Raw genomic sequence first — 23952 nt, 5'->3', positions numbered from 1 at the left:
GAAGAGTAGTGTATATATGCTGCAACTGAATTAGTTCTGAGTGAGAGTTGCTGTACTGTAACGCTCACAGACACGGACAGTCAGTGAAGGATCAGCTGACCATGTGTAAATGTCAGATGAAAGTTAGAGGGAGGAAGAAAGGTTTCAGTGACTGGATGGATGCAGAGCGGTGGTAGTGGTTAGAAAAAAGGAATAGAGGATGAAAAGAAGAGGGAATGGGTGGGAAGAGGGGGAGGGGCGGATACTTCACTGCCCAAAGAAACAGTTTGCCTTTCTCATTAGAGCAGACCCGCCAAGACTGTTTTCTCTGTGATATCTCATGATGTCATGTTTCTAACCTTTATGTTTGCTGAGCACATATGCTTTCCGTCAGCATCACTTTACTTCACATTCATACAGCTGCACATATCCATACCTTGGAGCTGTCTTCCACTGCTGGCCACTGAGCAGCTCCACTGGAGCGCTCAGGGATCAAATGCCTTGCCTGGGGGTATCTAAATGTTTGCAGTCCAATTCTTTTTCTTTTCTAGGATTCAAACTGCAGACTTTCTAATTATAAGACTGTTTTTCTAAACTTTAGTTTATGCTTCACTCAAGATAATGCCTTTAGCACATGCTCACTATGAAAACTATCTATTAATCTATCTACTGTTCTAATTATCTACATTGATTAATGGACTGCATACGTCCATACAGATATGAACAAACGCACATCTATGCATAAATTTTTTGCTTTCTCATCTAAGCTGATTGCGTCCATAAGTCTCGTATTGATTTCTCAGGAGGTGAGAAGATGCTCCTTCACGGTCAATATCCAGTTTTTATTGTAGTGTTACACTGCTGGCTCTCAGTATTTCCATCTGGGAAAATAGGCAAACACTCTTCATCTGTAATACGGCTCCATAGTGAAAAAGGAAAGATGAAAATCCACCGTAGAAGCCTGATTTAACATCGCACAAAGGAAGTGCAAATACGAACTGCGGCGACCTATAAAAGACAGTGTGTGATGAATTTCACCTCACTGTTGTAAATAAACTAAAATCTCTATTGTCAGAGCTTTGAGCTGCTTGTTGTGGCCTGAACCAGGTATTCATAGCAGACGATGCACAATACTTCAAATCCTTGTTATTACCGTAAAGGATCTGTTACAAGTTATTTCTGGGAAATCATTAAAATCAAGACACTGAGTTTATTCCACTGCAAAATGATCTGAATTGAGGTAATCACTACGGTAATGTCTTTACCATGACTTACAGTAAAACCATTTAAGGGGCTCCAGTGGGCCATAGCTAATGATTAGCCTGTGCCTGTTTTTACTGGACTGCAAGGCTTCATTGACTATTTATTATGAACCCAAAAGTTGTTTTTTTTAAAGAAACTTTTATCACACCTGAACAAGCACCAAACCTCTGCACAGGACATCCTTGGGACTAGGGAAACACACACATACGCAGTGAATCAACATTAGCGCAGGGGTGATGTAATATTGAAATATAGTCTGTCTGTCCTGTCCAGGCTCAGAGGCTCCATGCTGAGGCAGATGTCAAAAAACTGAATCTGTATAGCTTCAGGTAACTTCACAGCAACTCAGCAGGACATGGAAAAGCACTCAGCTGTACCTCTCCCTGGGCTCTCTTGACTGGTCACCACAAGTAGGCTACTGTAAAGTAAAAAGAAAAAGCAGTAATGTGTGAGGAAACTTTTTCATATGGATAAATGTTTTGCTTTATTTATTACTGTATTTATGGGAAGCAAAGAGAATGGGATAAAAGTTTATAATTTATCATTTTTGCAGGTATTTGGTCAAGAGGCAAAGCACGGGATAAACTGAAATTTTGACCTGGTAATAATGCTTGATAAAAAGATATATGATCACCAAAGTTATTGCAATTCTTCCTCTGGAGAACATGGATATCTGAACCAAATTTAATGGCAATCCATCGTTTTTTAGATATTTCTGTAAGGACCAAAGTGGTGGACCAACAGACAGACTTGCATAACATACCTTGAGCCTGGCCGCTAGTGTAGCTAAAAGTCATAGGAGCTTTATTCAAACTGAACTGAAATGGACCAGTTAATTAACTGAACTCGTGTCTGCTCCCAGTAAATGCAGCTGATCAGTCCCAGTTCAAGCAGATAACCCTTATAATATAATAATTTGGACAAATTCTCTAATTATTATCAGGAATCCTTTTGGAAGTATAAAACCGCCCCCTTTTCTGTCTTTTTTGAGCACTCGGTTTTCTTTTCAAACAGAGAGTTGGCATGACTCCTTTAGCAGTTGTGAACTGAAACTTTAATAAAAAAAATGCTCTCACACACACAATTGCGCTCATGCCCATGCACACATTTGGATTCACAAAATACCAACTGTGAGGTCTGGCATCAGTTGTGGGAATGGAGCTTTTAAGCAGCATACCTTCCCCCTCCATATGCTCCAAACCCAACCTAGCAATTATATGGAAACCTCAAAGCTAACCTTAGAACACTATCTGGGGACAGGATCATGGCTACCAGCCAGTGTTGACCTACCCTGCAGATATGCCTGCACTCCAAATCCTTCCATCATGTTTGAAAAGGCCCTCTGGGTTCAAACTGTTTCATGTGTGGATAGTGATAAAAGGCTGTTTGATTTTAGTGTTTGATTAAATTTAAAGAGATATACCACTCATTTTACATAAACATGGTGGACATTTACCTGGTGTTCAGAGTGAATCCCTGTGAGGATACAGATAGGATTTCACTGCCCATTGACCACAGATGGGAATGTGTCACCAGCTAAATATGGTGCATAATGAATGAATGCATAATTCCACATTACTTCTGAAAGTTATGTTTTCTCATATGCTGCCTTTGTCTAAAAAAACTTTCTTTTCTCTGCATGTCATTGTCTCCATTTACACACATACTACACAAGCCCTCATTGCATGCACCCTAAATCTGGGTCTGCAACAAAGCAGAGCACACTGCTGCAGATTATCTGCAGAGCATTGCCAGATTTTGCCAGTTCAGGATCATGTGGAGAGAAAGAAGGAGAAAGAAGAGTTTACTTAAATTAGGAGTCAGTTACTGGCATAATATTGTATTGTAATATTGTGTGTTTACTTCATGATACTTGTTGGAACATTTTTTAAATCCTCTTTGAGGTTTAATTGTTAAGTGAATCAAAACTGCAATGAAAACACGTTGTTACAGAATAACCATTAAATATGGCTGTTTACTTATCTAAGAAAATGGGATTCTTGTATAAACCACTGTAAATGGCCAAATCTGTAATAGCATGAAATTCATTATGGATTAAGTGTCATCACAGCCTCACCAATCCTTACATTTGTTAAGTCAATGAAGGGGAGAATCAGGTGAATAAAATATTTTCAGACCTGTAGAGTGGGAATGATTTATCACACAATCCCTGCTCTTAATTCAAAAGAGAAAACGAGATAGATTTCCTATATTAATGTAATGAGCTTACAGTGCTGTAACACTGGATTCAAAGATACAGCATTTAATACTGATATGGTTCAATATATATGCTCTTTCACCACACAGATTTTATTGTATATTGCTTCTCAAGTATTCCTGCTGTGCTGTAAACACTACTGTAAGATGCTCTGTGTTGAATTCAGGACTTTTAAGTGTTGTGTCTCTGTCACTGACAAAGGCAGTTTTGCTAACAAGTTAGTTTGAATAGAATAGTAAGTGATAGCCAAGCCAGTGGGCACTCACCTGCGATCCCTTTTCCCAGGCTTTGCCCCTGAGGAAGCCCCCAGTCTGGGAAAGGTTGCTCTTCCCTGGAGATATTGATCCACAAATGTCTTGTGGGCCCTCACCTGGGATCAGTTTGCCTAAGAAACCCAACCAGAAGCTGTGTCCTTTGAAAACAAAGCTTGAAGGCACACTGGAGTGCACAATACCCTTGAGTAAAATACTCTTAATATAAGGTGTCATTCTCCCCCCATTTATAGTTTTACTGCATAATTGACAATATTCTGCATTAACACTAGATTATGAATGAAGCAACAACAGATAGAACACTTACAAGTCCAGAAATCAAAAACAACTGTTATCTACTGAACTCTACTATATCAGCTCATGAGAGAAATTAGCTTAAATATTTTTTCCTCTGCAATATTTAAAGGCCTCAAGACAAACATGCTCCTGTGTTGAGGACTGAAAGCAGAGAACCATCCCAAGAATTTCTGATCCTGCTTCTATGGATCCAGCCGTGCTGTTTTTTTATTTCCAGACAAAAAACAACAACAGCAACTACATATTCACTTAAAAACACAAACAAATGATCAGTCTAAACCACAGTCTAACTCTAGTAAGCACAAAATGATGCTCAGGACTCAGGCAATCACATGACATCCCATAATGTGCTCCCTGCCTATCCATCCGTACTGTACTGCCTTGGAGTAACTGCTGGCATTGGGCATAACATACTGGCTGTGACTTCGCCGGGGGCCGATGAGGACAGAAAGTACTTGGATGGGCTTCCCTTCCACCCTGCTGCTTCCGCTCGTCTTTGTTCGCGAGATCAAGTGCAGAGGAAAAGAGTAAGGACAGATTAAGCCAGTTTGATGTTGAGACATTTTTTGGCACTCGGGTTAGCTTTCTGTACTTCACCCTGTATGTGCCTATCGGTGTACGGATGCGGATCTTTTGTGTGTGATGCAGCATCTCAGAAATGCTGTCTGCCTGCTTGTATGAATCCAGCATGTCAGTATTCTCTGCCTCAGAGCCTGGCAGTGCTTGTCATAACCCCCACTACACACACACACACACACACACACACACACAACACATAGCTGCACATACACACTGCACATACGACATATGCAAGCAGAAGCACCCCCACTCTTGCACCCACCTACATATACACGCACGCACAACACCCTGCCTACTGGAGGGTAACCATGGAACGGAGCGCCTGCCCAATAGGGGTTGTGATGGAGGCAGGAGAAGAGAGGAAGACTAACAGGAAGAAGTGTATTCACATCTATTCATCCACACCATACATGAGCTGATGAATCAATCTGTCACACAGTGAAACTGAACTGGCAAGCACTTTTTTTTTCAGAATCTGTTATTACATGATGTAAGCACTTATATGAAATTAAAATTTAGTTTTTCATAGTCCTGATCATAACATATCTTGATGCAAAAAGAAAAATGTTACAAAATGAATTACATTTTGGGTTATATTGTTTGGGTTATAGTTGTATTTGATTTTGATATCTGATAATTTTTATATACCTGAGATATTTTAAAACAATTTTGTATATAAGACTGTCTTTGTTCTCCTTACTCTTTCATGTGGGATTCATGTACTTCTGGTTGAGTTTTCATTGAATGCTACTTGAGCTGTTCATTGTTTTGAAATGCTTCGTTTGGGTTGGATGGCTTACCAAACCCTCCATCATAGACCTACCAGCCTATTGGTATACAGTACATATAGGATATTGTAACCATTTTTTTATTTACATTTTGACATGATGAAGATCCAGGTTGGATGGATTCTATGGTTTGGAGTCAGTTTGTAGGTATTATTAATGTAATCCTTATATTTCTTAGCAGCATATTTCATTAACAGACTTTTATTAAGTTATATTGTTCCTTGTTATTAATGTTGCCCATGTAAGTGAACATTTGATTTTAATGTTGACATTTCTTAACATTGTGAAACAGTAACAATAACTACTGCATAACTAAGAGGGAATTTCGCTGATGCTCTTGCAGTGTTTGTGTGTACATGGTCTGTTTAGTTAGACAGCTGGTTTGTCATCAGTCCTGAGTTGTAATATGTCAGCACCAATTAAACAAGATCACATTAGTTTTTGATGCCCACTGGGCCCAGGGAGTCTAAATTAACAAGTAAATGTTTGGAGTTCAAATAACGTGCTTCAAAGTTAAAACATCCTCTGTTTGAATCCGACTGGAGCATTTAATGTGCTATACAGTGGTTTGCAAGCAAATGAGTAAAGAGCCAACATTAGAGTATCTTCCATATAATGGAGCTGTAATTAACTTGCTTTACAGATTACACATCTAAAGAAATCTGCAAATTTAAAATAGGTAGAAAATGACTTGATTCTTGGTAATTCTTTCATTGTAAAGCAGCATGGTTTCACCAAGACCTACAGAATAAATCTGTTCACATACACATTAGAAGTGCATTTGCCATTAAGGTTAGATTTGAAAGCATTCTCTAACATACATGACAATAAACCTGTCTGTTTTATGGCTCTTCTGACATACAGTCACAGAGACAGCACCCATATAGCCATTAAAGCAACTCAGAAACCATATAAGGTGCTATGCCTCCTGCTGTAGGCTAAATGCTGTATTTTCAGCATATAGCTCACAGCGTACAGCCATGATAGAGTCTCATTCATACAGCACATTAACTCAGCAACATGACCTATTTACTACAGTTTTATTAAATATTAAAGCTATGACATTCAAGGTACGGCAGCTGGGAAGAACATCCATCTGCTGCATCATGATGAGATCATAGAAATAAAGAGTTTTGAGATTAATCAAAGATGATATCTATTGGCATTTAATACATCCCACTACTACCCCATTAACATCCTGTGGATTCTAATCAGCATCAGAGTCTACAGTCTTTTCTACAGTCTTTTCCTGAAGAAATATCATCACATGATCAATTTATTTAGTAAAGGATGGCATAAACAACAGCTACACTTGTTACACTAATCATATTTCTTGTGTGAAATAATGCATCTGCTCTTTCTTCCTGAGTATAAATGTTTTGTTTTAGACAAATGTATTTTTTAAGCAGATTCAAGGTACCGCAGCTGGGATGGCCCAACACTTTATGAAACCCGGCTCAGATTTGCAAAAAGAAGGTAGGATTTCCTCTCTTGTACTTAAAATAAGGGGTCAACAAAATTTAATTAACAACTACAGTGTTCATTCCTTTGGAACCCGGTACAACCATCTTGCATCTCTTCTCTGATGCTGATTTGAGCCCAACAGTGGCAGAGTAAATATGGGCATGGAACTGAAATGGCAGTGCGTGTCCCTTTCTCATTATCACTGCAGAGGTGCCCTTGAGCAAGTCAATTAACAATCACTGCTCCAGTGAGGCTGCTCAGTATCAGACTGTGGTTATTTTTGCAGCTTGTATGACTGTGGAGCAGAGTGTTGTTGCAAAAGTGTTCATGTTGATCGAAACTACCAAGAATATATAAAGTAAAATACTAAATGCCAAACACTGTTTCTGTACATCAACCACTTTGTCTGTGCACAAGTATTGCTACGGGGATACAAGGAGGATTTCTGTGCCATTCTGCTAATTAGGTCCTACGCACACACTCTGATCGCACATAAACACACTTACACACGCACAGGTGTGGACACACATGCAGGTAAAAACACACAGAACTGATTTTCATTCATCATCTAAATAGATTCCTTTGCTTTTTTTGATCATGACTCATTAAACTCTGTGTGACATCGTCATAGCAACAGGGTTAGACTTTACATCACGTTGTCGATTCATCAAGCCAAGACATCGGTCTTCAATTCAGTGCTGATTATGTGGCCAACTTGAACAATCTGTTCCCTGAACACAGCCCCACAGAAACAATCTGAAGGAAACTGATATACAGTTGATTCTCTCTGAAGATTTTACAATTCACATTTATTTGATTGTTCCTTGTGTGGTTTGCAAATGGATTCTCAATTTGCAAAATGGATATCTGACACTTTGGAAAGAATACAACTGAGAACTACGATCAAACTTAGCAATTAAAGCCTTTTGATAATGACTTTTACCTATTATTGTGCTCGCAGCGGTGCTTCATGTGGGCTGTAATGTGTAACGCTAGAATAATATTTTCAGATCCTCAGCCCACCTCCACATCTCTCCTTCTTTCTCTGCGAGCACTACAGGTGGAGGAGAGTGTCAGCAATACAGAATGTGTGTAGGCAACTGAGTGGGCGGCAAGTGCGATTCGGAGCCTGTGTCTTCACATGTGGGAATCCGTCACATGGCTGAAGACAGAAGGATGAGTGGGCAGAATAGTGACAGAAAGAACGAGAGAGGGGGACAGAAAAAATATGATTGCAACGCAAAGTCATTTTGGCAACCTAGTGAAAATGTCAGTAAATGTGCTCAGTTATGACATATGTCAGACAAGACGTCAGCAGCATCTGACTCTGCTGCTGACTGACCTACTGAAGCTCCCTCGAACATCCTCCGAAGTTGCTTATTCTGAAAGTTCTTACTCCTTATGCAAACTGCTGAGTTAAAAAAAGAGATGCTTAGCTAAAATGCCATGAAGCAGTATTTAATGACACTGCTTATCCAGAGCAGCTTACAGTTACAACAGCAGGTAGGTGCTCAGTCTCTTGCTTTTTCACGGTCTGCTTCAGGAGTAAAACCAGTGATGTTTTTATTTTGGGAAAACCTCTTAAGCCGTCAAACCACCCTCTCTAAGTCTTCCAGAAGAAATGCTTTTTTTTTTTTTTTTTGGTGTTTCTGCTCTCCACAGCCCAGGAGAGCTCAGCCTGGACAGTCACCTTATCAGCCAAGCTAGAATCTCTAAGTAATAGAAGATCCTACACCAGAGCTGTCATTCTTATGTACAGCAGGTAATGTGTATAAATGGTCTCTCAAAGTGCATAAAAACCTCATAGCAAACAACATCAATCACTGCAACATGTTTTGTGTTCAGAAGTCTCATTAAACTTGATTAAAAATGAATGAATGAAATTAATCAAAAAGAACACACAGCTGGTAACTACTGCTAAACTTCCAGCATTTCTTAGAGCATGATGCTGTGAGTCTAGATCTCACGTGCTGCTTTGTAAATGGCAAAGATTCAAATTTGATCTGTGACGTGTGAAATATGCTCATTAAAGCTGATCATTCAATTCAAATCAGATAGTAGAACAGACAAACCAAGAGCAACCATTGCTTCTGCTAGAGGTGCAGAGTGTATTGGAAGGAAGAACTGAATAGTACAAAATGCAAAATGGGAGGGAGGGAAAGAAGTAGGAGGGAAGGTGAGGGAAGGGATGAGGCAGGAAAGATGCAAGGGAGAGAGTGGGAATGATTGAGGAACAAGGAAGGACAGGAGAACACAGGAGAACAGAGATAAGGCAAGATGGGGGAAATGTGAGGAAATTAAGTGAGGAAATAAGAAACGGGGAAGACAGAAGGAATATGTATGCGTAAGATGAAGGGGGTGATGGGCAAGGGGAAGCAAGAGGAGTAATGAGAGAACAAAGGGAAGATGAAAGCTAGAGAGAAAAAGTGTGGGATAGAGGGTGAACAGGAAGACAGATAAAGGGGAGAGAATGAGGGGGAAGTGAGGGTGATGGGAGAGAGGTTAAGAATGAAACAATGCATGAAGGATATGTGGCTGAAATAAGGAACAGTGCAAGGCAGAGGGAGAAAATGAAAAAGGTAGTTTCACACCCCTCTAGCAGCTCATTTTCACTTTCACAGCAACCTGCTCAGTCACGCACATATACAAACGCACACTGTCGCTCTCTGGCAAACTATTCAGTCATGATCTGTGTCGGGTTAAAATCAAGTGCAAAACCCTTATTCAGCTCTAGACTGGAAAAATAAACTGTAAAACGGTGAGAAAGAAATACACAAGTACAAAGTGATACTGTTGTGTTAACAAGCTAGACAGCCTGATGAAATCACACACATGCACGTACACAAAATTACAAAAGTACAACATCAAATTCCACCTAGTTTGGCATTAACTTACAATAAGTAAATTTCATTTTGAGAGAGATGCTTGTACTAAAACACTTGCTGTCTTCACAAAATAAATTAAAAAAACTGTCAGTAAAAATGTATGTCTTGAAATGTAAACCCCAGCAAAACTTAAATAACTTTTGAATTAGCATAGAAGGGAAATTAAAACCAGCGAGATTCTACAAACAGACTGCAGGCATACTGTGTGTTAATCGTGTCTCAATTGCAATTCACTGAAGCAATAAAGCCTCCCATTGAGACTTCGCCCCAAAATAATGAGGATCCCTCTTTCTCTCTCAATAGGCTGTGTACAAAGTCATCTCTGTGGTGAGCTCCACTACAAAGAGATGGAGATGAACTATTAGGATAGTGAGAGATGACATAGACACACGGTGCAATGGAAGCCTTAAGGTATAACTTAGCTGGTAACTGGAAAAATTATCAGCTTGAATCTCCAGACAGTCTTAAAAATTTGCAGAGTGAGGTGGATGAATACATTAACACTCCTTATGTCTTATTTTTGTTACTCCTTCTCAGTTGATAACTTACTAGTTTGATGCACTTGTTTATTGTTTGTTTAATTTGTTTTGCAAAAACTTGTTCTTATCCACTGTTATTGGACATTAAAAGATCTCTTACTCACTACTAGTGATTTTTCTTTTAATTAACTGCTGTCTGGCAAATGCAAAATAGACGAGAAATTCATTTCAGCAGTCCATGAGGTTGGCAACTTTTTACTAACTGACCACAGGGATAAACAGTTTACAAATTATGCCAAGAAAATAACAACGCTGAATCAGTCAGCTGTCAGCTGTAAGCTTCAAGGTCGATTTTTAAAAGTCTACTAACTTTTTTCTATTTTTGTTTATTCCGCTCTTTATAGATACCTGTGTTACCTTTTCAAAATAAAATACCTTCACTTAAGGCAACATCAAAGCAGCAAAAAACTGCAGGATCTTCCTGAGCAAAACAATGCTGACCAGTATGTACATGCTGCATTGTGAGAACACAGTCCATGGTCGCATGGCACAGGACACATGCCAAATTCTACTATACAGGAAATGGAGAGATGAATGATGATCACTATGATGTAATAACAACTTGATGCTCACAAAGCAGGAAAATTATTATTGTATATTATACACCAACCTTGTCAGCACCTGTAAAATAAAAAAAAGAAGATCACAAGTATCTCCTACCATTTGTAGAGGCCTCTTTCGAAGGTCCCTCTCAGTGACCAGTCTCTCCTGGTCTGTGACATAGAGTCCACGCTGTGCCAGCGCCTGGATCACGGCATCGTGGCCCAGCAGGGGCTTGGCGGTGTCGCTCTTCAGGATGAGGCTGCCGGCCCTGCAGTAGAGGTCTGCAGACAGCAGGAGGCTGGTCACAGGAGGCTTCAGGTGCTCCTGGTCATACTGGTCTGTGTAGAAGGGGTCCTTCAGGTCTGCTGGGATACTGTCTGTATGATGGAGGGGGAAAAGTGGGATTTTGGATAAGAGATTCCACTGACTTCATGGGTGACTCCATAGAAAGAACGTGCAATTACTGCATTTTCCTTGCAAATATAGTATTTGCTTTTTTGCTCTTTATTCTTTACTCTTCTGCTTTTTTATCTCTCTTTGTTTACTTTCACTGTTTTTTTAGCACCGATATACCAAGACAAATTCATTGTATGTGTAAACTTACTTGGTAATAGAGTCTGATTCTTTAATTTGCGGCATATGAACCAGTTGTACCTAAAATATTAACATTATGGCAACCCAGGCCATCACCAACAACAAATGAGCTGTTGCACAGTGATGGCAGCTTTATTTTAAATCCAAGAGTTTGGATTTATTGAAGATTTCCCCCTTCAATGCACACATCAGATTCTCTGCCATTGCTTTATTTTGGCAGGTCTACTTCATTTTTCATAGCCATGCTTTGACAATATCTTGACATGGATAGGCCTGTGTGTGCATAGATCTCTGCGTCGCTATAGCAACTGCAGGAAGAGTGGAACCCGATCGATTCATCCGGTCTGTATCCCTGCAACTTCCAGCTCCCTGGGAACACCCCTCTCACTGCCTGTCTCATCAAAGACACAGCCTGTGTGTGTGTGTGTCTGTGTGCATCACCTCAAGCAAGTCCACTGCAGGGGGATAGTCTACATATAATTCAAAAACAATGCCTTCTTTTTATTGCTTTTGTCTCATACCTTTTTTGTCAGTGTTTGCTGACCTGGGAAGCATTTTTATAAACCACCGCTTGAAAAAAGAAAAGAATGGCTTTTGTACAGACAATATTAGCTGAGCCGAAGCAAGTCCTTCTTTCTCCACAATAGATTTAACAATAAAACCAAGATTAATTGCTTTCAAATTAGATGCTGTTGCTGCCTGAAAGCATTAAAATACATCCGCACACACTCCAGATGCAGAGCTCATCCTTGTGTCAACAGCAGGACAATAGATGCTAATTTTGACACTGCCTGTGTGTGTGTGTGTGTGTGTGTGTGTACACAGAGAAAAATGTGACATGTGGTGAGCCACACCAACAGCCTCAACACTGCTACCCATCCTCCCTCACAAGCACAAGCACACACGCACAAAACAGTCAATGAATCACCTGCTCTGACTGACCATTATCAACAAGGTCATCTATAGAGAGACTCTGTGTTATTGTGGAGCAGAATTGCAGACAGCAGCAGTAGTAGCTCTCTGGGTTATATGCTTTTCCTGTAAGTACTATGTTCCTGTTATTGATCCCAACAAAGAAATTAATCTTTTCTCTAGCCCCTCCCCCTTCATCCTCCACACACAGGGAGGTCAGAGGTCAGGCTTGGCTGCAGAACAACATCCCTGGAGCTGGCAGTATATGTCTGCGTCTTGCCCAGGTAACTAAAAAAATACATTTTAATTCACATTGTTTTTCCATTCCTTTTCAAAAGTCCCTACAGTGTGTTCCACAATTTGCTGGCAATGTTATCACTGTAATGTGTCCTCTCCCAGTATACTGAACTTAAAAATCACTTTATACTGACATACTTATACTTTATATTCACATCAATAGAAAACATACAGATCTATATGTCTGACTCCTGTGGGAACAATGTTTTACATTCACAATATTTTAGTCTTAACTTGTTGACAGAGTAAAACCACTGATATCTGGAACTTGATGCCTTGATCAAGGGCACCTGTCACACACTTGGTAAGGGAATACAGAAAACACTGATTTGCTTCTGGTCACAATGAATTATTTACTGAGCTCTGCATGCAGTAGAGTTGTGCAGTATATTAAATATTTGTAGCAGTGTGTGCTGTTTGATAGTATTGATAGTATTTGCTGATAGCAGATGATCTGCTGTTTAGCTTGCATCTTGAATGTACTTGAATACATCTTGATGCACTCCTGCAGTGGTGTAATGTGGCAGATGCATGTGAAGTATTCAGATCAGCGTAGGCAGGGATCTGGAGATGAGCCTGCTCTTTCTCTTTTTTTTACACTCTCCCTCACTCTCTCTCTCTAGAGGGCTGTATTTTTGGAATCAGCCCATTTCATTCAGTACTGATTGAAAATACACTAAGGATCTGCAAGAGATCTCATGTTTGCTGGGATATTACAACACAGTGGTGAGGAATAATGTGCTCTGTGGCTATAGCAGGAGAATACCAGCACCAATACAGACTGTGTGGTGATTTTAGTGCAGAGTAACAGAGCAGAGACTCTAAGAGATAAACTGACTCTCTGATAAGTTGTTTGTGTGGCCCACCTAAATAAATGGTTTCATGCCGTAGTTTTGTGTTATTCCTTTATCTGTACTTCTTCCTTTCAGAGGTCTGGCACATATAAAATGCAATCACAGACATTAGAAAAGTGGTCTGAAGATCAGAAGTTATCTTGTAATGTAATGCTGTTTTGCTATTCTCAAGTGAAACATGCAGGAGCTGTAGGATGTAAGATCCATGTAGCAACCATTTCAAATATATTCTCAACCTATTGAATGAATTTTAAAGTTTTTCAGGAAAGTGGCCCAGACAAACAAATTCTGGTATCAAAAGATGAATAAGGTATATTTCTGCCTCAGACGAGCAGTGAACATTCCCTGCCTCTCACTTTCATTGAGACCCAATCTGGAATTTAAACTGAGAATTATTGTTGCACACTGACCATATTGCTGTATTTCCGAGGCCCCTCAGTAAGTGATCTGCCTTAGTGATTTTGGTCTAAAGCTGATCTGTCCCAGCTTTAGACCAAAATCATTTTCATTTCAGTGTAAGTGGAGCAAGACCTCATTCAAACTGCAAGATGTCATTTAAGCCCAAACTGCTGCTATTCTTTTTTAGTTTTTGAGGTTTTAGTAGAACATATTTTATTTCTTTTATGCATGTTCCTAATGATTTGATGCATCTCTCCAAACACCAATCAAGTTGGATAGAAGCAAAAATTCTGATGAGTACATGACGAACATTTGGTTATTGTTACGGCAGCGTTGAAATAAGTTGATACACAGCAGCGTGGGTCACAATCTGACCAACGCTGCCTCACAATCTGATATCTGTCACATGGTAAATAATTACCAGCTACAGTGTGAACTATTCTTTTGGAAAACTCTGCAAAAGTTTGTACACAGGGGAAGTAGCCTCACTGTGACACACAGTGGTACTCTCTTTGAACTTTCCAGATGCCATGAGAGTATTCTCACTGTGATTAACATTTTATAATGCATGCTTATATACACAGGAAATGGCACATTTATAAGAACTAATGATGGTAAGAGTATGTTTTAACAATTTTGCTTAAATCTACACCAAGGTAGACATGGCTTGAATTTCTGACAGTGGTGAAATACTTTTAAATCATTTGTGGGAAATGAGGGTAGTGTTGTTTTTTTTTTTCTTTTAGGCACAACACACGCATTACAGCTTTAATTATAGCTCTAGGCCTGCACATGGTAGAAGCATGAAGCCACTCATTAAAAGTTTTACCACATTAATAGTCCAGAGAATAGGTAATCTTGTTCTGCCTCTCTGCTCAGCGATGCCACCTTATCAGCCATGGCTCTGGCACCTAGCACAGCCTGAATGTCATGTGCAGTGAGGCAGTGCTGTAATTTCACAACACTGCTAATCCCCATTAAGTGTATAAGAATTTCAACTGCTTAAGAGTGATAAATTATGCCATAACCATGCAATAAGACATCACAAAGTAGCTCATTTCCACTCTGAAGGCTAAGAATCCTGGTTCTTAAGTGTGTTACATGATGATGCATTATCACTTCATGAGACACTTCTGTTGAATCCCTTCTGTTTCTCTTGTGAAATGTCAGTGATAGCCCACCAAGCCTCAAAAGCACGATATGAGGAGGCCTGTGCCAGAGATACTTGTGGAAAGAAAGAGGAGTTACTGTACAGAGTGTTGTTACTGTATGTCCTTGTCCATGATGGATTGAATGTGCACTGCATTTCAATTAATCAATAATTTTACAGCAAAACTTCAGAAAAGCAGAATGTATAACCACTCAGAGCTGTTCTTTCAACAGCAGATAAAGAAAAGAAATGCTTTGGATTATATTCTAACAAAAACAACAGATGTGGTCATCGGAACAAGTGATTTCATGTCAGGTAATGAACCACAATTGATCCATTTAAATCAATTTTAAACCCACAGATTGATCTGATTGTGTGAAGTGAGCTTACACTAGCCAGATAATCAGACTCAATTGCCATTTTGTTCTCAATGCACTGCTGGCAATGTGGGTGGCGATTCATCAGCATGGAACCAAGCCGTATCCATACATTCCCTGCATCAACGGTCCTTCTCTCTAAGATGGATGCATTTTTAATACTTCAAATACAACTGAAGAGAACACAGTGTTGGTGTAAACCTGCTTTTCTCTACACTTTAACTGCAAAACAGACTTTACCTTTTGATATTGTATAATTCCAGAATATCGTTGTTCATTTTAATCTAATGATGCTTTGTGGCTACATCCTGCTGACCTTTTCATTCAACTCACACTGCGGGCTATATACCCCGCTGACAATGTCCCACATGTGATGTCTCTGTTTCTAAATTTGCCTTGGATTCAGCACCCTGAAGGTGACATAATTTGGGACACCCTCATACCTTGTGGTTCTAAACTGTATAATCCCTGTCCATCAAGTAGGACAACATATTCATTGATCACTGGGTTCCAGTACAGCTGATGATATGATCCTCTGGGGATCATGTTTATTGTTTGTCCAATAGGCATTTCATTTAAGATGGTCTGCAATGGGCGACAGCAACAGAACACAATGGTGTTGGTGAACCAAGGAGGTTTTACTCTGATGGAAAAATACTGTGATCAATCTACAGGGAACACTAGTAGAAGATATTGCCTCAGGAAATCAATGAGTCCTATATAGTCCATGACGTCTCCACTGCACAAAAATTATAAGATTTTATATTCGTTTTGAGGGCTGTTCTGGTGTCATATCTTTTTAAAATGTATTACAGACACACTTCTCTGTCACTAAATGCTGACAAACGTTGGGGGGAAAAACACATACACACAAAAAATATTCATGCAGCGTGCAGGTAACTGTTTCGAGGTACAGTGATGCACCTACCTGTCCCGTACGCTTTGGCCACAAGCCATGTGAGGCTGCAACAGATTTTGGCTCGGGAGAAGTCATAGTGCTCAAAAGACTTTATTGCTGGGGCAACGAAGGTCCTCTGAACATCTCTGACGTCCTGAACTTCGCCCATATTTCTCCCTCAATTGTACCGTTAGACCCTATGAAGCAACACAACGCCAAAGCATCCCACTACTGGAATTTCACTGGAAAACAATAAACGGCTGTAAATTGAAGAGACGCGGCGTCTTTCCGCAGATTATTCACAAGTTCTTTCAGTCATAAGATGCTAGGATATACTGCGTTTTCGTGTTTTTCAGTCTTGCTGACACAATGAATCGCTAGTCTTGGTGTTTTTCATCCATTCTGCTCCCTACCAGTTGAAATGGGCTCCGTCGTACCAAGCTGGGAAGGTTTCCTTGGATTTCAGGGGGAAAACTGCTGTTTGACCGGAATGAAAACAGAGAAATGTCCATTCTTTGGGTTCCTTGGAAGCAGACGGCTTCTGCCTTTCATGTCCATGTAGTCTTGTATTGATAGCCTATGTGTTTAGCAGTCCCTCCTCTATTCAATCTCCTGGTGCCGTGGTGCGGTTTTCCTGCCGCACTGTGGCTCTCAAAGCCCTGCACCTTTGTTGCACGGTGCGCATGCGCGGAGGATTGCTTCAAATGCTGTCAGAAATATCAATTCATTTGTTTTAAGTTGTTGCTTTGAGCGGCCCTAATGCATATTGTAACTTACCAGATTAGCCGAAATAGCATCAACTGGCTAAAAACGGACAGGTCTGAGGTTATATTAACTACTGTTATAAAATGTTTATCCCAATATTCTGTTCCTGTGTATTTTCCCTACTACATATTCATAATGGGGAAGATTACCAAATCTCTGGAGCATGTTTGCCACATGACAGCAGGCCAAGAGCACCTTGTAACATTACTCAACAATATCCTTATAGGCCTCCCACACGACTGCCTTATAGTGTAACTGGCAATGTCAACTTTACGATGAACACTTGAATGTGGCATGAAAACAGGACAACGTGCATGCAATTAGTGAGAAAACAAAGCTGAAGGGGTGTTATTAATTACATAAATCTAGACAGTTGTTAAGTTACCGTCCAACTTATTGCTCTCATTCCGTACCAGTCTAATTCTCTTTTATATTCGGCAGAACTATAAGGACCAATTCCCTAGCCACACCCCACGGGCACAATGCAAAACATAACCTGAGATAGAAGACTCTGAATTTCATTAAAGCTTGACTGTTTAATTTTTTCGTATATTAATCAAAAAATATGTAAAAAGGGTCTGTTACAAAGAAGGATAATAACCACACTGAGGGGTACAACGGAAGGGTGGTTCTACGAACAGCATTTCCCGACGTGCATAGAAATAGTGCGTCATCAGTGTGCGTCGGTGATTGTTTTGAACCGTTGGAAGATTTGACGCAAGGAGGTATGTGCAATACTCTTAATGTATAAGAAACATTCACTTAAGATACTTATCGGCATTTATGAGTCAGTTTTTCAGTTACTTTCAAAATACACGGAAACGTGGTAACTTGACTGCGAAACTTAATCCCTTCACTTAATGTACGAAACCGTAGGGACTTTTAACTTGTATTTAAGGTAGATTTACCATGCAGTGCAAATTGAGAAAATAGGTTAATCCTGACTCTTGAGTTCTTTCTTAAATATGCTGTACATGCCAGACATGGCGAATTCCCCCAACTGAAGAACTTGCCTAAATCCATGACAGTAGCCTAATGTTTACATCTGTTTTTCTGGTGGCCACAGGTTAATAATCCCTAAAAATGTTTATGCCAAGAGCCCTGAAAGTGAAGAGACCTGCCCAGGGATCAGTACAAATTTTGAATAAGAAAAGCAAGATACAACAGGATGAGAGAAAAGATGAAGGTAGTTCAGACACACCTGTTCAGAAGGAGGAAACGTGTGAAGAAACCAAAACACAGGATGAGACAATACAAGCAAGTGGAGATTCTGCAGCTGTGACAGAGAGCTCAGTACGTGATGATGGACATAAGTCTTCCTCCAGTGATGAGGAGGAGGAAGAGGAGCCGGTCAAATCGTTCAAAAAGAGTCAGAGGTGGCCGGAGCCTGGGGAACCTGTCTGTGTGATGTGTGGTCGCTATGGGGAGTACATCTGTGACAGCACTGATAATGATGTTTGCAGTCTTGAATGCAAAGCCAAGCATTTGGTACAAATGGGAATGGGGACTGGGGCAGATGTATTCAACCGTATGGATGTAAATGGAGATGAAAGGACTCCTCAACCTCAACAACCAGCAGCTGACACTGGTGGGGTGGGTGAAAGTGAAGCAGTGTATTCCTACAGGGAAGACCGATTCATATCAGGTCTTACAGATGAACAGGTGCAGCGTATTAAACAGGAGCTAGGCATTGAAACCCAGGGGAGAGATGTCAGAAGACCCATCGTTGAGTTTGAACACTGTGGTTTCCCCGCCACACTGAGTGGGAACTTGAAGAAGGCCGGCTATGAGGTGCCAACGCCAGTCCAGATGCAGATGGTGCCTGTTGGTCTCAGTGGGAGGGATGTGATTGCCAGCGCTGACACAGGCTCAGGGAAGACTGTGGCCTTCCTGCTGCCAGTTGTAGTGAGAGCACTTGAGGTAAAAAAAAAAAAAATAATTCATAGTGTTTTTTTTTGTGCAGGGCACATTTCAGTCCTGGTATTATGTTCTTTAATTACCAATATTACAAGCAACCCACAGTAAGGAATGAACAGGTCAGGTCATTTTGCTCTTCTGGGCAAAATTAAAAGGAACCTACAATGTCAAGGGAGGTAAAATTATTATTATTATCATACAGGAGAGTATTTGCATGCTCAGAAGGTAAATTAAACTGAAAAGATTAGATTCAGACTGCTGTATCAGGCATCTTCCCTGCTGAGGTATCCTTTATCAAGATACTAGATCTCCACCAGCTGACAGAGGAGCTGTCCTCTAGTTGGTCATTACCTCCCTTTACATACTACTTAAATTATTAGTAGTGTGTAACTATGCATGAAATGTCTCCAGTAGACATGGAATGTATAACATCACTTAGTTCAGGGAATGTTTTTAAGGCCTACATATGTACTGACATGCTGTACATCTTCTTTTCTTAGAAACCAGCACACAGTGTGCACAGCCCTGTGGCTCTGATCCTGACCCCCACGAGAGAGCTAGCCATTCAGATAGAGAGACAGGCGAAGGAACTGGTGATGTGCCTCCCCAACATGAGAACCGCCCTGCTTGTGGGTGGCATGCCGCTTCCCCCACAGCTCCACCGCCTCAAGACTAGCATCAAAGTACAGTACAGTGCAATCACTATTTGTACAGTATTTCCCCATTCTGTCACTTCAAACATTGTCTTATATGATGATTTGACCCTTTGGCTTTCTTTCTCATCATAATGTTCTTCTTTTTAATCACCTTAGATTCTCATAGCCACCCCTGGGAGACTCCTTGAGATCTTGAGACAGAAAGCAGTGCAGCTTGACAAAGTGAAGATTGTGGTGGTTGATGAGGTATGACAAAATCTGAAATTTCAGCACTTAAAGGACTTCCAACATTGAAAAAAAATAGAAATTTGTGCCAATGGGCAATATATTGATGATATATATTATGATTATATTGATGATTGGTGATACAGCATCAGTTTGGAAATGATTTCACACAAAATTTGATATTATGAAGAGCTTTCATAACTAATTTTCACTAAAGTCAGGTCATATCCCAAACAACATAACAGTTGGGAAAAATCCTAGAATTTTGCCTCATATCATACAATTTTTAAATGGAGAAAGTCCTGAAGCACAAAGTATTTGTGGTGTAACCTGTAGGTGGACACTATGCTGAAGATGGGCTTCCAGCAGCAGGTGCTGGAGGTTCTAGAACAAGTCCCTGAAGAACACCAGACTCTGCTGGCATCAGCCACAATCCCAACGGGGACGGAGGAGCTGGCTGCTCGGCTGGTCCGTGACCCCATCCGTATTGCTATCGGAGAGAAGAACCAACCCTGTGCCAATGTCAGGCAGATCCTGCTATGGGTGGAAGAACCCTCCAAGAAGAAGAAGCTGTTTGAGATTCTCAATGTAAGTTGCAATCTGTTTTAATTGTAATTTAGTGAGGTGTTGTTGAAAAGGCAGACTGTTTCTTTCTCTCTCTCTTGGTCAGTAAGACTGGTTCTCATTGTCTCAATAGAAAGATTTTGGGTGGACTATCACTGTCAACATTGCACTTCCACTTCCAAACTAAGCTTTCTTTAACTGGTCATCAATTTTTGTAGGGTTTTTTTTTGTAAAACGAAGTCTAATTGTACTCTGGGGAACCAGAAATTGCTCTGGTGGAGACAAACACAGAAAGTGGGTTGTTATCTCAGTTTCAGTTAATAGTGGATTTATCGTTCAGTCTTGACATGCACTGGTACCTGCATGGTATTTTATTAACTGGCTGTTTAAAGGTGGGAATTCCTTAAGGTCCAAGGACCAGTCTCCCCACTACACCATATTTAGACAGCCATTGCTGCAGCCATGGACCCTGTCTGGAGGAAATGGGTGGGCCCTGAGCCATGGCCCCATTCCAGGAATCCCAGCAATGGCTTGTACCATTTATACAGGGCAGGACAGGAAGGGTCTGCTTTAGTTAGCCCAGTGAAGAAGTATGGTGAGGCGATTGTGCCAGTAATGGGAGATACTCTTCTGTGTAGTGGGATGTTGTGATTGTGATTTTTTTTTTTTTTATTCATGACTGCTGCTATGAAATCCAGCACCATCACTGAGCACAGATGAAGAAAACCAGAACTCTGGAGTGGACTGCCTTACAACCCTTACAGCATGGTATATGATTATTGCTTAAAGTAAAATCAGAAAATCATAGCATGTCCTCACAAATTGGTGCCATAATTATCACTTTATCTACCATTTTGCTTTGGGCAGTGATACTTTATTAGCTAAAAAGGGAAATAATAAGTTTAAGAATAAGGAACAGACATGAAGAACACACTTTCATAACATTTATTTATTCTTTGTTAAGCCCTTCTTTCGTGGTCTAGGTAAGAAAGCAGTGAATAAACTGGGATTGGGTAAGTGTGGAAGCAATTTTCACTCTTCTGTTACCATGCAGTCTGGTCACACTAAACATTTGGTGCTGCTACATCCACTGGTCAACTCTTTGTGGCAGCAGGAAACCTGATATGTAGCCAAACAGGTGAATGTGATCACTTTTAAGTGTGTCAGCCAGTCCTGCTATTTATTTTCCTCGAAAGTGTGTGTCATCGGCTGCAGAGTCAGGACTGCCATCTGCTGGAGAATTCTGACCCTTTTCAATCACTTTCAAACGTAGTGGCTCAGTCTGTATATACTGAAACATCTGTAGGTTGAAATATAAAAATGTTGTAATTTTTTTTTAATCCTCCTTTGTTTCTGTGTTTTGATTTGTGGCCCTGCAGGACAGTAAGCTGTACCACCCTCCAGTGGTGGTGTTTGTAGACTGTAAACTTGGGGCTGATCTGCTGTGTGAGGCGGTCACCAAGGTGACAGGCCTTAATACAGTGGCAATCCACTCTGACAAGAGCCAGTGGGAACGCAACCGCATCCTCAGGGTGAGTCCAACAGCAGCCAGAACATGCACAGTCAAGTGGATAGATAGCAGTGCTCCCATATTTGGTGTCTGAGAGTGTTGGAATACCACAGCCACCCTTAGCTTAGACTTAACAGTGCTGTTTTTGTCTGTATATTGAATGCACAAGGATTTGAATGTTGTTATATTAACACTGAAAGTACTAACACAGTGTTTTCATTCACTCAGCCTTTGTCCTTAAAACCGCATAAAGGACAGACAAGCTATTTTTCAAAACCACAACCACAAAAAAACAGAAAGCAAGCTCTAAAGGACAAGAAAAAAGGAAAGTGGAGGAGTAAAAGACAGGGATTAACGGTTGTAATTGGGCAAGGACTAACATGATCCAGATTTTACTTGGATGCCATTCAACAGCAAAACAGGAAAAGGAAACTAAAAAGTACCATAAGTAATTTAACATCCTGATCTCTGGATTTTCCTCTTAAATTTTCCTCCTTTGAAGTTTCTTTGATTCTTTGATTGATTTTTTTGGGTAGGGAAAAAAGAAAAAAATTCCTCAATGCATGGCTGTATTGTATTGTATGTTCTGTCGCTGCTAGTTCCAACACATCATTGAAACTATTTATACTCAGACTTAGGGGGATACACAGGCTGATGTCATATTATGACTGCACCATTACATCAGATGGAAATATACTAGTTGGCTTGTGCATTATTTTACACACTTCTGTTGTGATGAAATTTAGTATGTTTGGATTCAAAACTTTGAGATCCCCACTCTGATGTAAAATACATTTCTGTGTTTTGGTTGTTTATATCTGGCAGTATTTATAGTTAAATCTAGCTGAGTTTCATAGAACCCTGTTGCATAATGAGGTCATTCACAGTCCATGCAGAGTGTGCATGTTTCCATATTAAATATGTCTGACAGTGTAATATTTGCTCTGTTGTGTTTTCAGGGTCTTCTAGATGGAGAATTTGAGGTAGTGATCAGTACAGGAGTGTTGGGCAGAGGACTGGACTTAGTCAATGTCAGATTGGTGGTGAACTTTGACATGCCAAACACAATGGATGAATATGTCCATCAGGTTAGTAATTCCTGGTGTAGGAAGGTGGTAATCTTAAAATTCTATTTTTAATTTGGAATATTGGATTATCGACATAATTGAACATTTGATTTCTCCTGTATTGCCTGATATGTATTATGAAAGGCAAATTAAATGTATTCTATCTACACTTTTTCTTCCCCATCCAGGTGGGCAGAGCAGGTCGGCTGGGACACAGGGGCACAGCCATTACTTTTCTCAACAACAACAACAAGCGGCTGTTCCTGGAGGTGGTAAACCGAGTCAAACCCACAGGGTCCATCCTGCCCCCTCAGCTCCTGAACTCACCGCATCTCCATGAGCAGCAGAGGAGAGAAAAACAAAGGACCAAGCAAGGGTCTGAGGACACACTGGTAACCAAGAACAACCTCATAGACATTATAAGGAAACACGACCGTCGCAAGAAGTAGAAAGTTTTTTTCTATCATTCCTGCAATGATACTGTCTATTTATTGAGGAAATGCTAAATGTTTTTGTATACTCCCTATTTAAAAAATAAAAGTCATGTTAATGCATTCTGAAAAAAGTGTCTCTATTAATGTAAGACATGTCTTTCTTGCCACTGCTGTACAATTTTTGGCATCTTTGTTGAACACCAATCGCAGGGAACAGCAAAACTTATGCAACTAGGTAGATCCAGGTCACCCCTAATGTTGATACTCCAAAAGTGCCTCTGAACAAGCCTCTGAGGCTACATCAGAATGATTTCTAGTCATGGCCTACTGGACACAGGCCGAGGAGCCCAAGGGATTAGGGGGCTCCTGAACCAGAGCCTCTTTTTGAAGTAACTGTAAACATTTCTTTCTGAAATGACTGCAAAGTAACACAAAGCTACCACAAAATGATGCAAACTAACTACAAAAAGTTGCACACAACTACAAACCTGATAAAATGGACCACA

The 23952-nt window shown here is 40.3% G+C and overlaps 2 protein-coding genes across 7 annotated transcripts in view; one reads left to right on the top strand and one right to left on the bottom strand.

Moving 5' to 3' along the window:
* Window positions 1–16976, bottom strand: part of camsap2a (calmodulin regulated spectrin-associated protein family, member 2a) — a 50785-nt gene extending 33809 nt beyond the window's left edge. For 5 of the 6 annotated variants that reach the window (XM_018673041.2, XM_018673042.2, XM_018673043.2 and 2 more), the window contains exons 1-2: window positions 16339–16976; window positions 10945–11204 (exon numbers count right to left, since the gene is read on the bottom strand). In XM_018673041.2, the coding sequence (XP_018528557.1) occupies window positions 10945–11204; window positions 16339–16477 (399 nt within the window). In that variant the 5' untranslated portion in view covers window positions 16478–16976. The remainder of the gene's footprint in view (window positions 1–10944; window positions 11205–16338) is intronic. The other variant, XM_051077152.1, reaches the window with a different exon arrangement.
* A 715-nt stretch (window positions 16977–17691) lies between these two features.
* On the top strand, window positions 17692–23566 carry ddx59 (DEAD (Asp-Glu-Ala-Asp) box polypeptide 59). The gene is made up of 8 exons (XM_018673055.2): window positions 17692–17798; window positions 18140–18993; window positions 19491–19673; window positions 19803–19892; window positions 20208–20459; window positions 21815–21967; window positions 22905–23033; window positions 23201–23566. Exons 2-8 carry the CDS (start codon window positions 18157–18159, stop codon window positions 23459–23461), a joined length of 1905 nt encoding a protein of 634 aa, XP_018528571.1. The 5' UTR covers window positions 17692–17798; window positions 18140–18156; the 3' UTR covers window positions 23462–23566.
* The last annotated feature ends 386 nt before the right edge of the window (window positions 23567–23952 follow it).

Source organism: Lates calcarifer, linkage group LG17 (assembly GCF_001640805.2).
Source record: "Lates calcarifer isolate ASB-BC8 linkage group LG17, TLL_Latcal_v3, whole genome shotgun sequence".
In the NCBI taxonomy this organism is placed as follows: Eukaryota; Metazoa; Chordata; class Actinopteri; family Centropomidae; genus Lates; species Lates calcarifer.
The sequence above is the reverse complement of the archived record's forward strand: the minus strand, read 5'-3'. Positions and strand labels throughout refer to the sequence as shown.

Coding starts and splice junctions, on each gene's coding strand:
- ddx59 (XM_018673055.2), top strand. CDS start 18,157: ATGTTTATGCCAAGAGCCCTGAAAGTGAAGAGACCTGCCCAGGGATCA. Junction 20,460..21,814: donor AGCTGTTTGAGATTCTCAAT/GTAAGTTGCAAT, acceptor GTGGCCCTGCAG/GACAGTAAGCTGTACCACCC. Junction 21,968..22,904: donor AACGCAACCGCATCCTCAGG/GTGAGTCCAACA, acceptor TTGTGTTTTCAG/GGTCTTCTAGATGGAGAATT.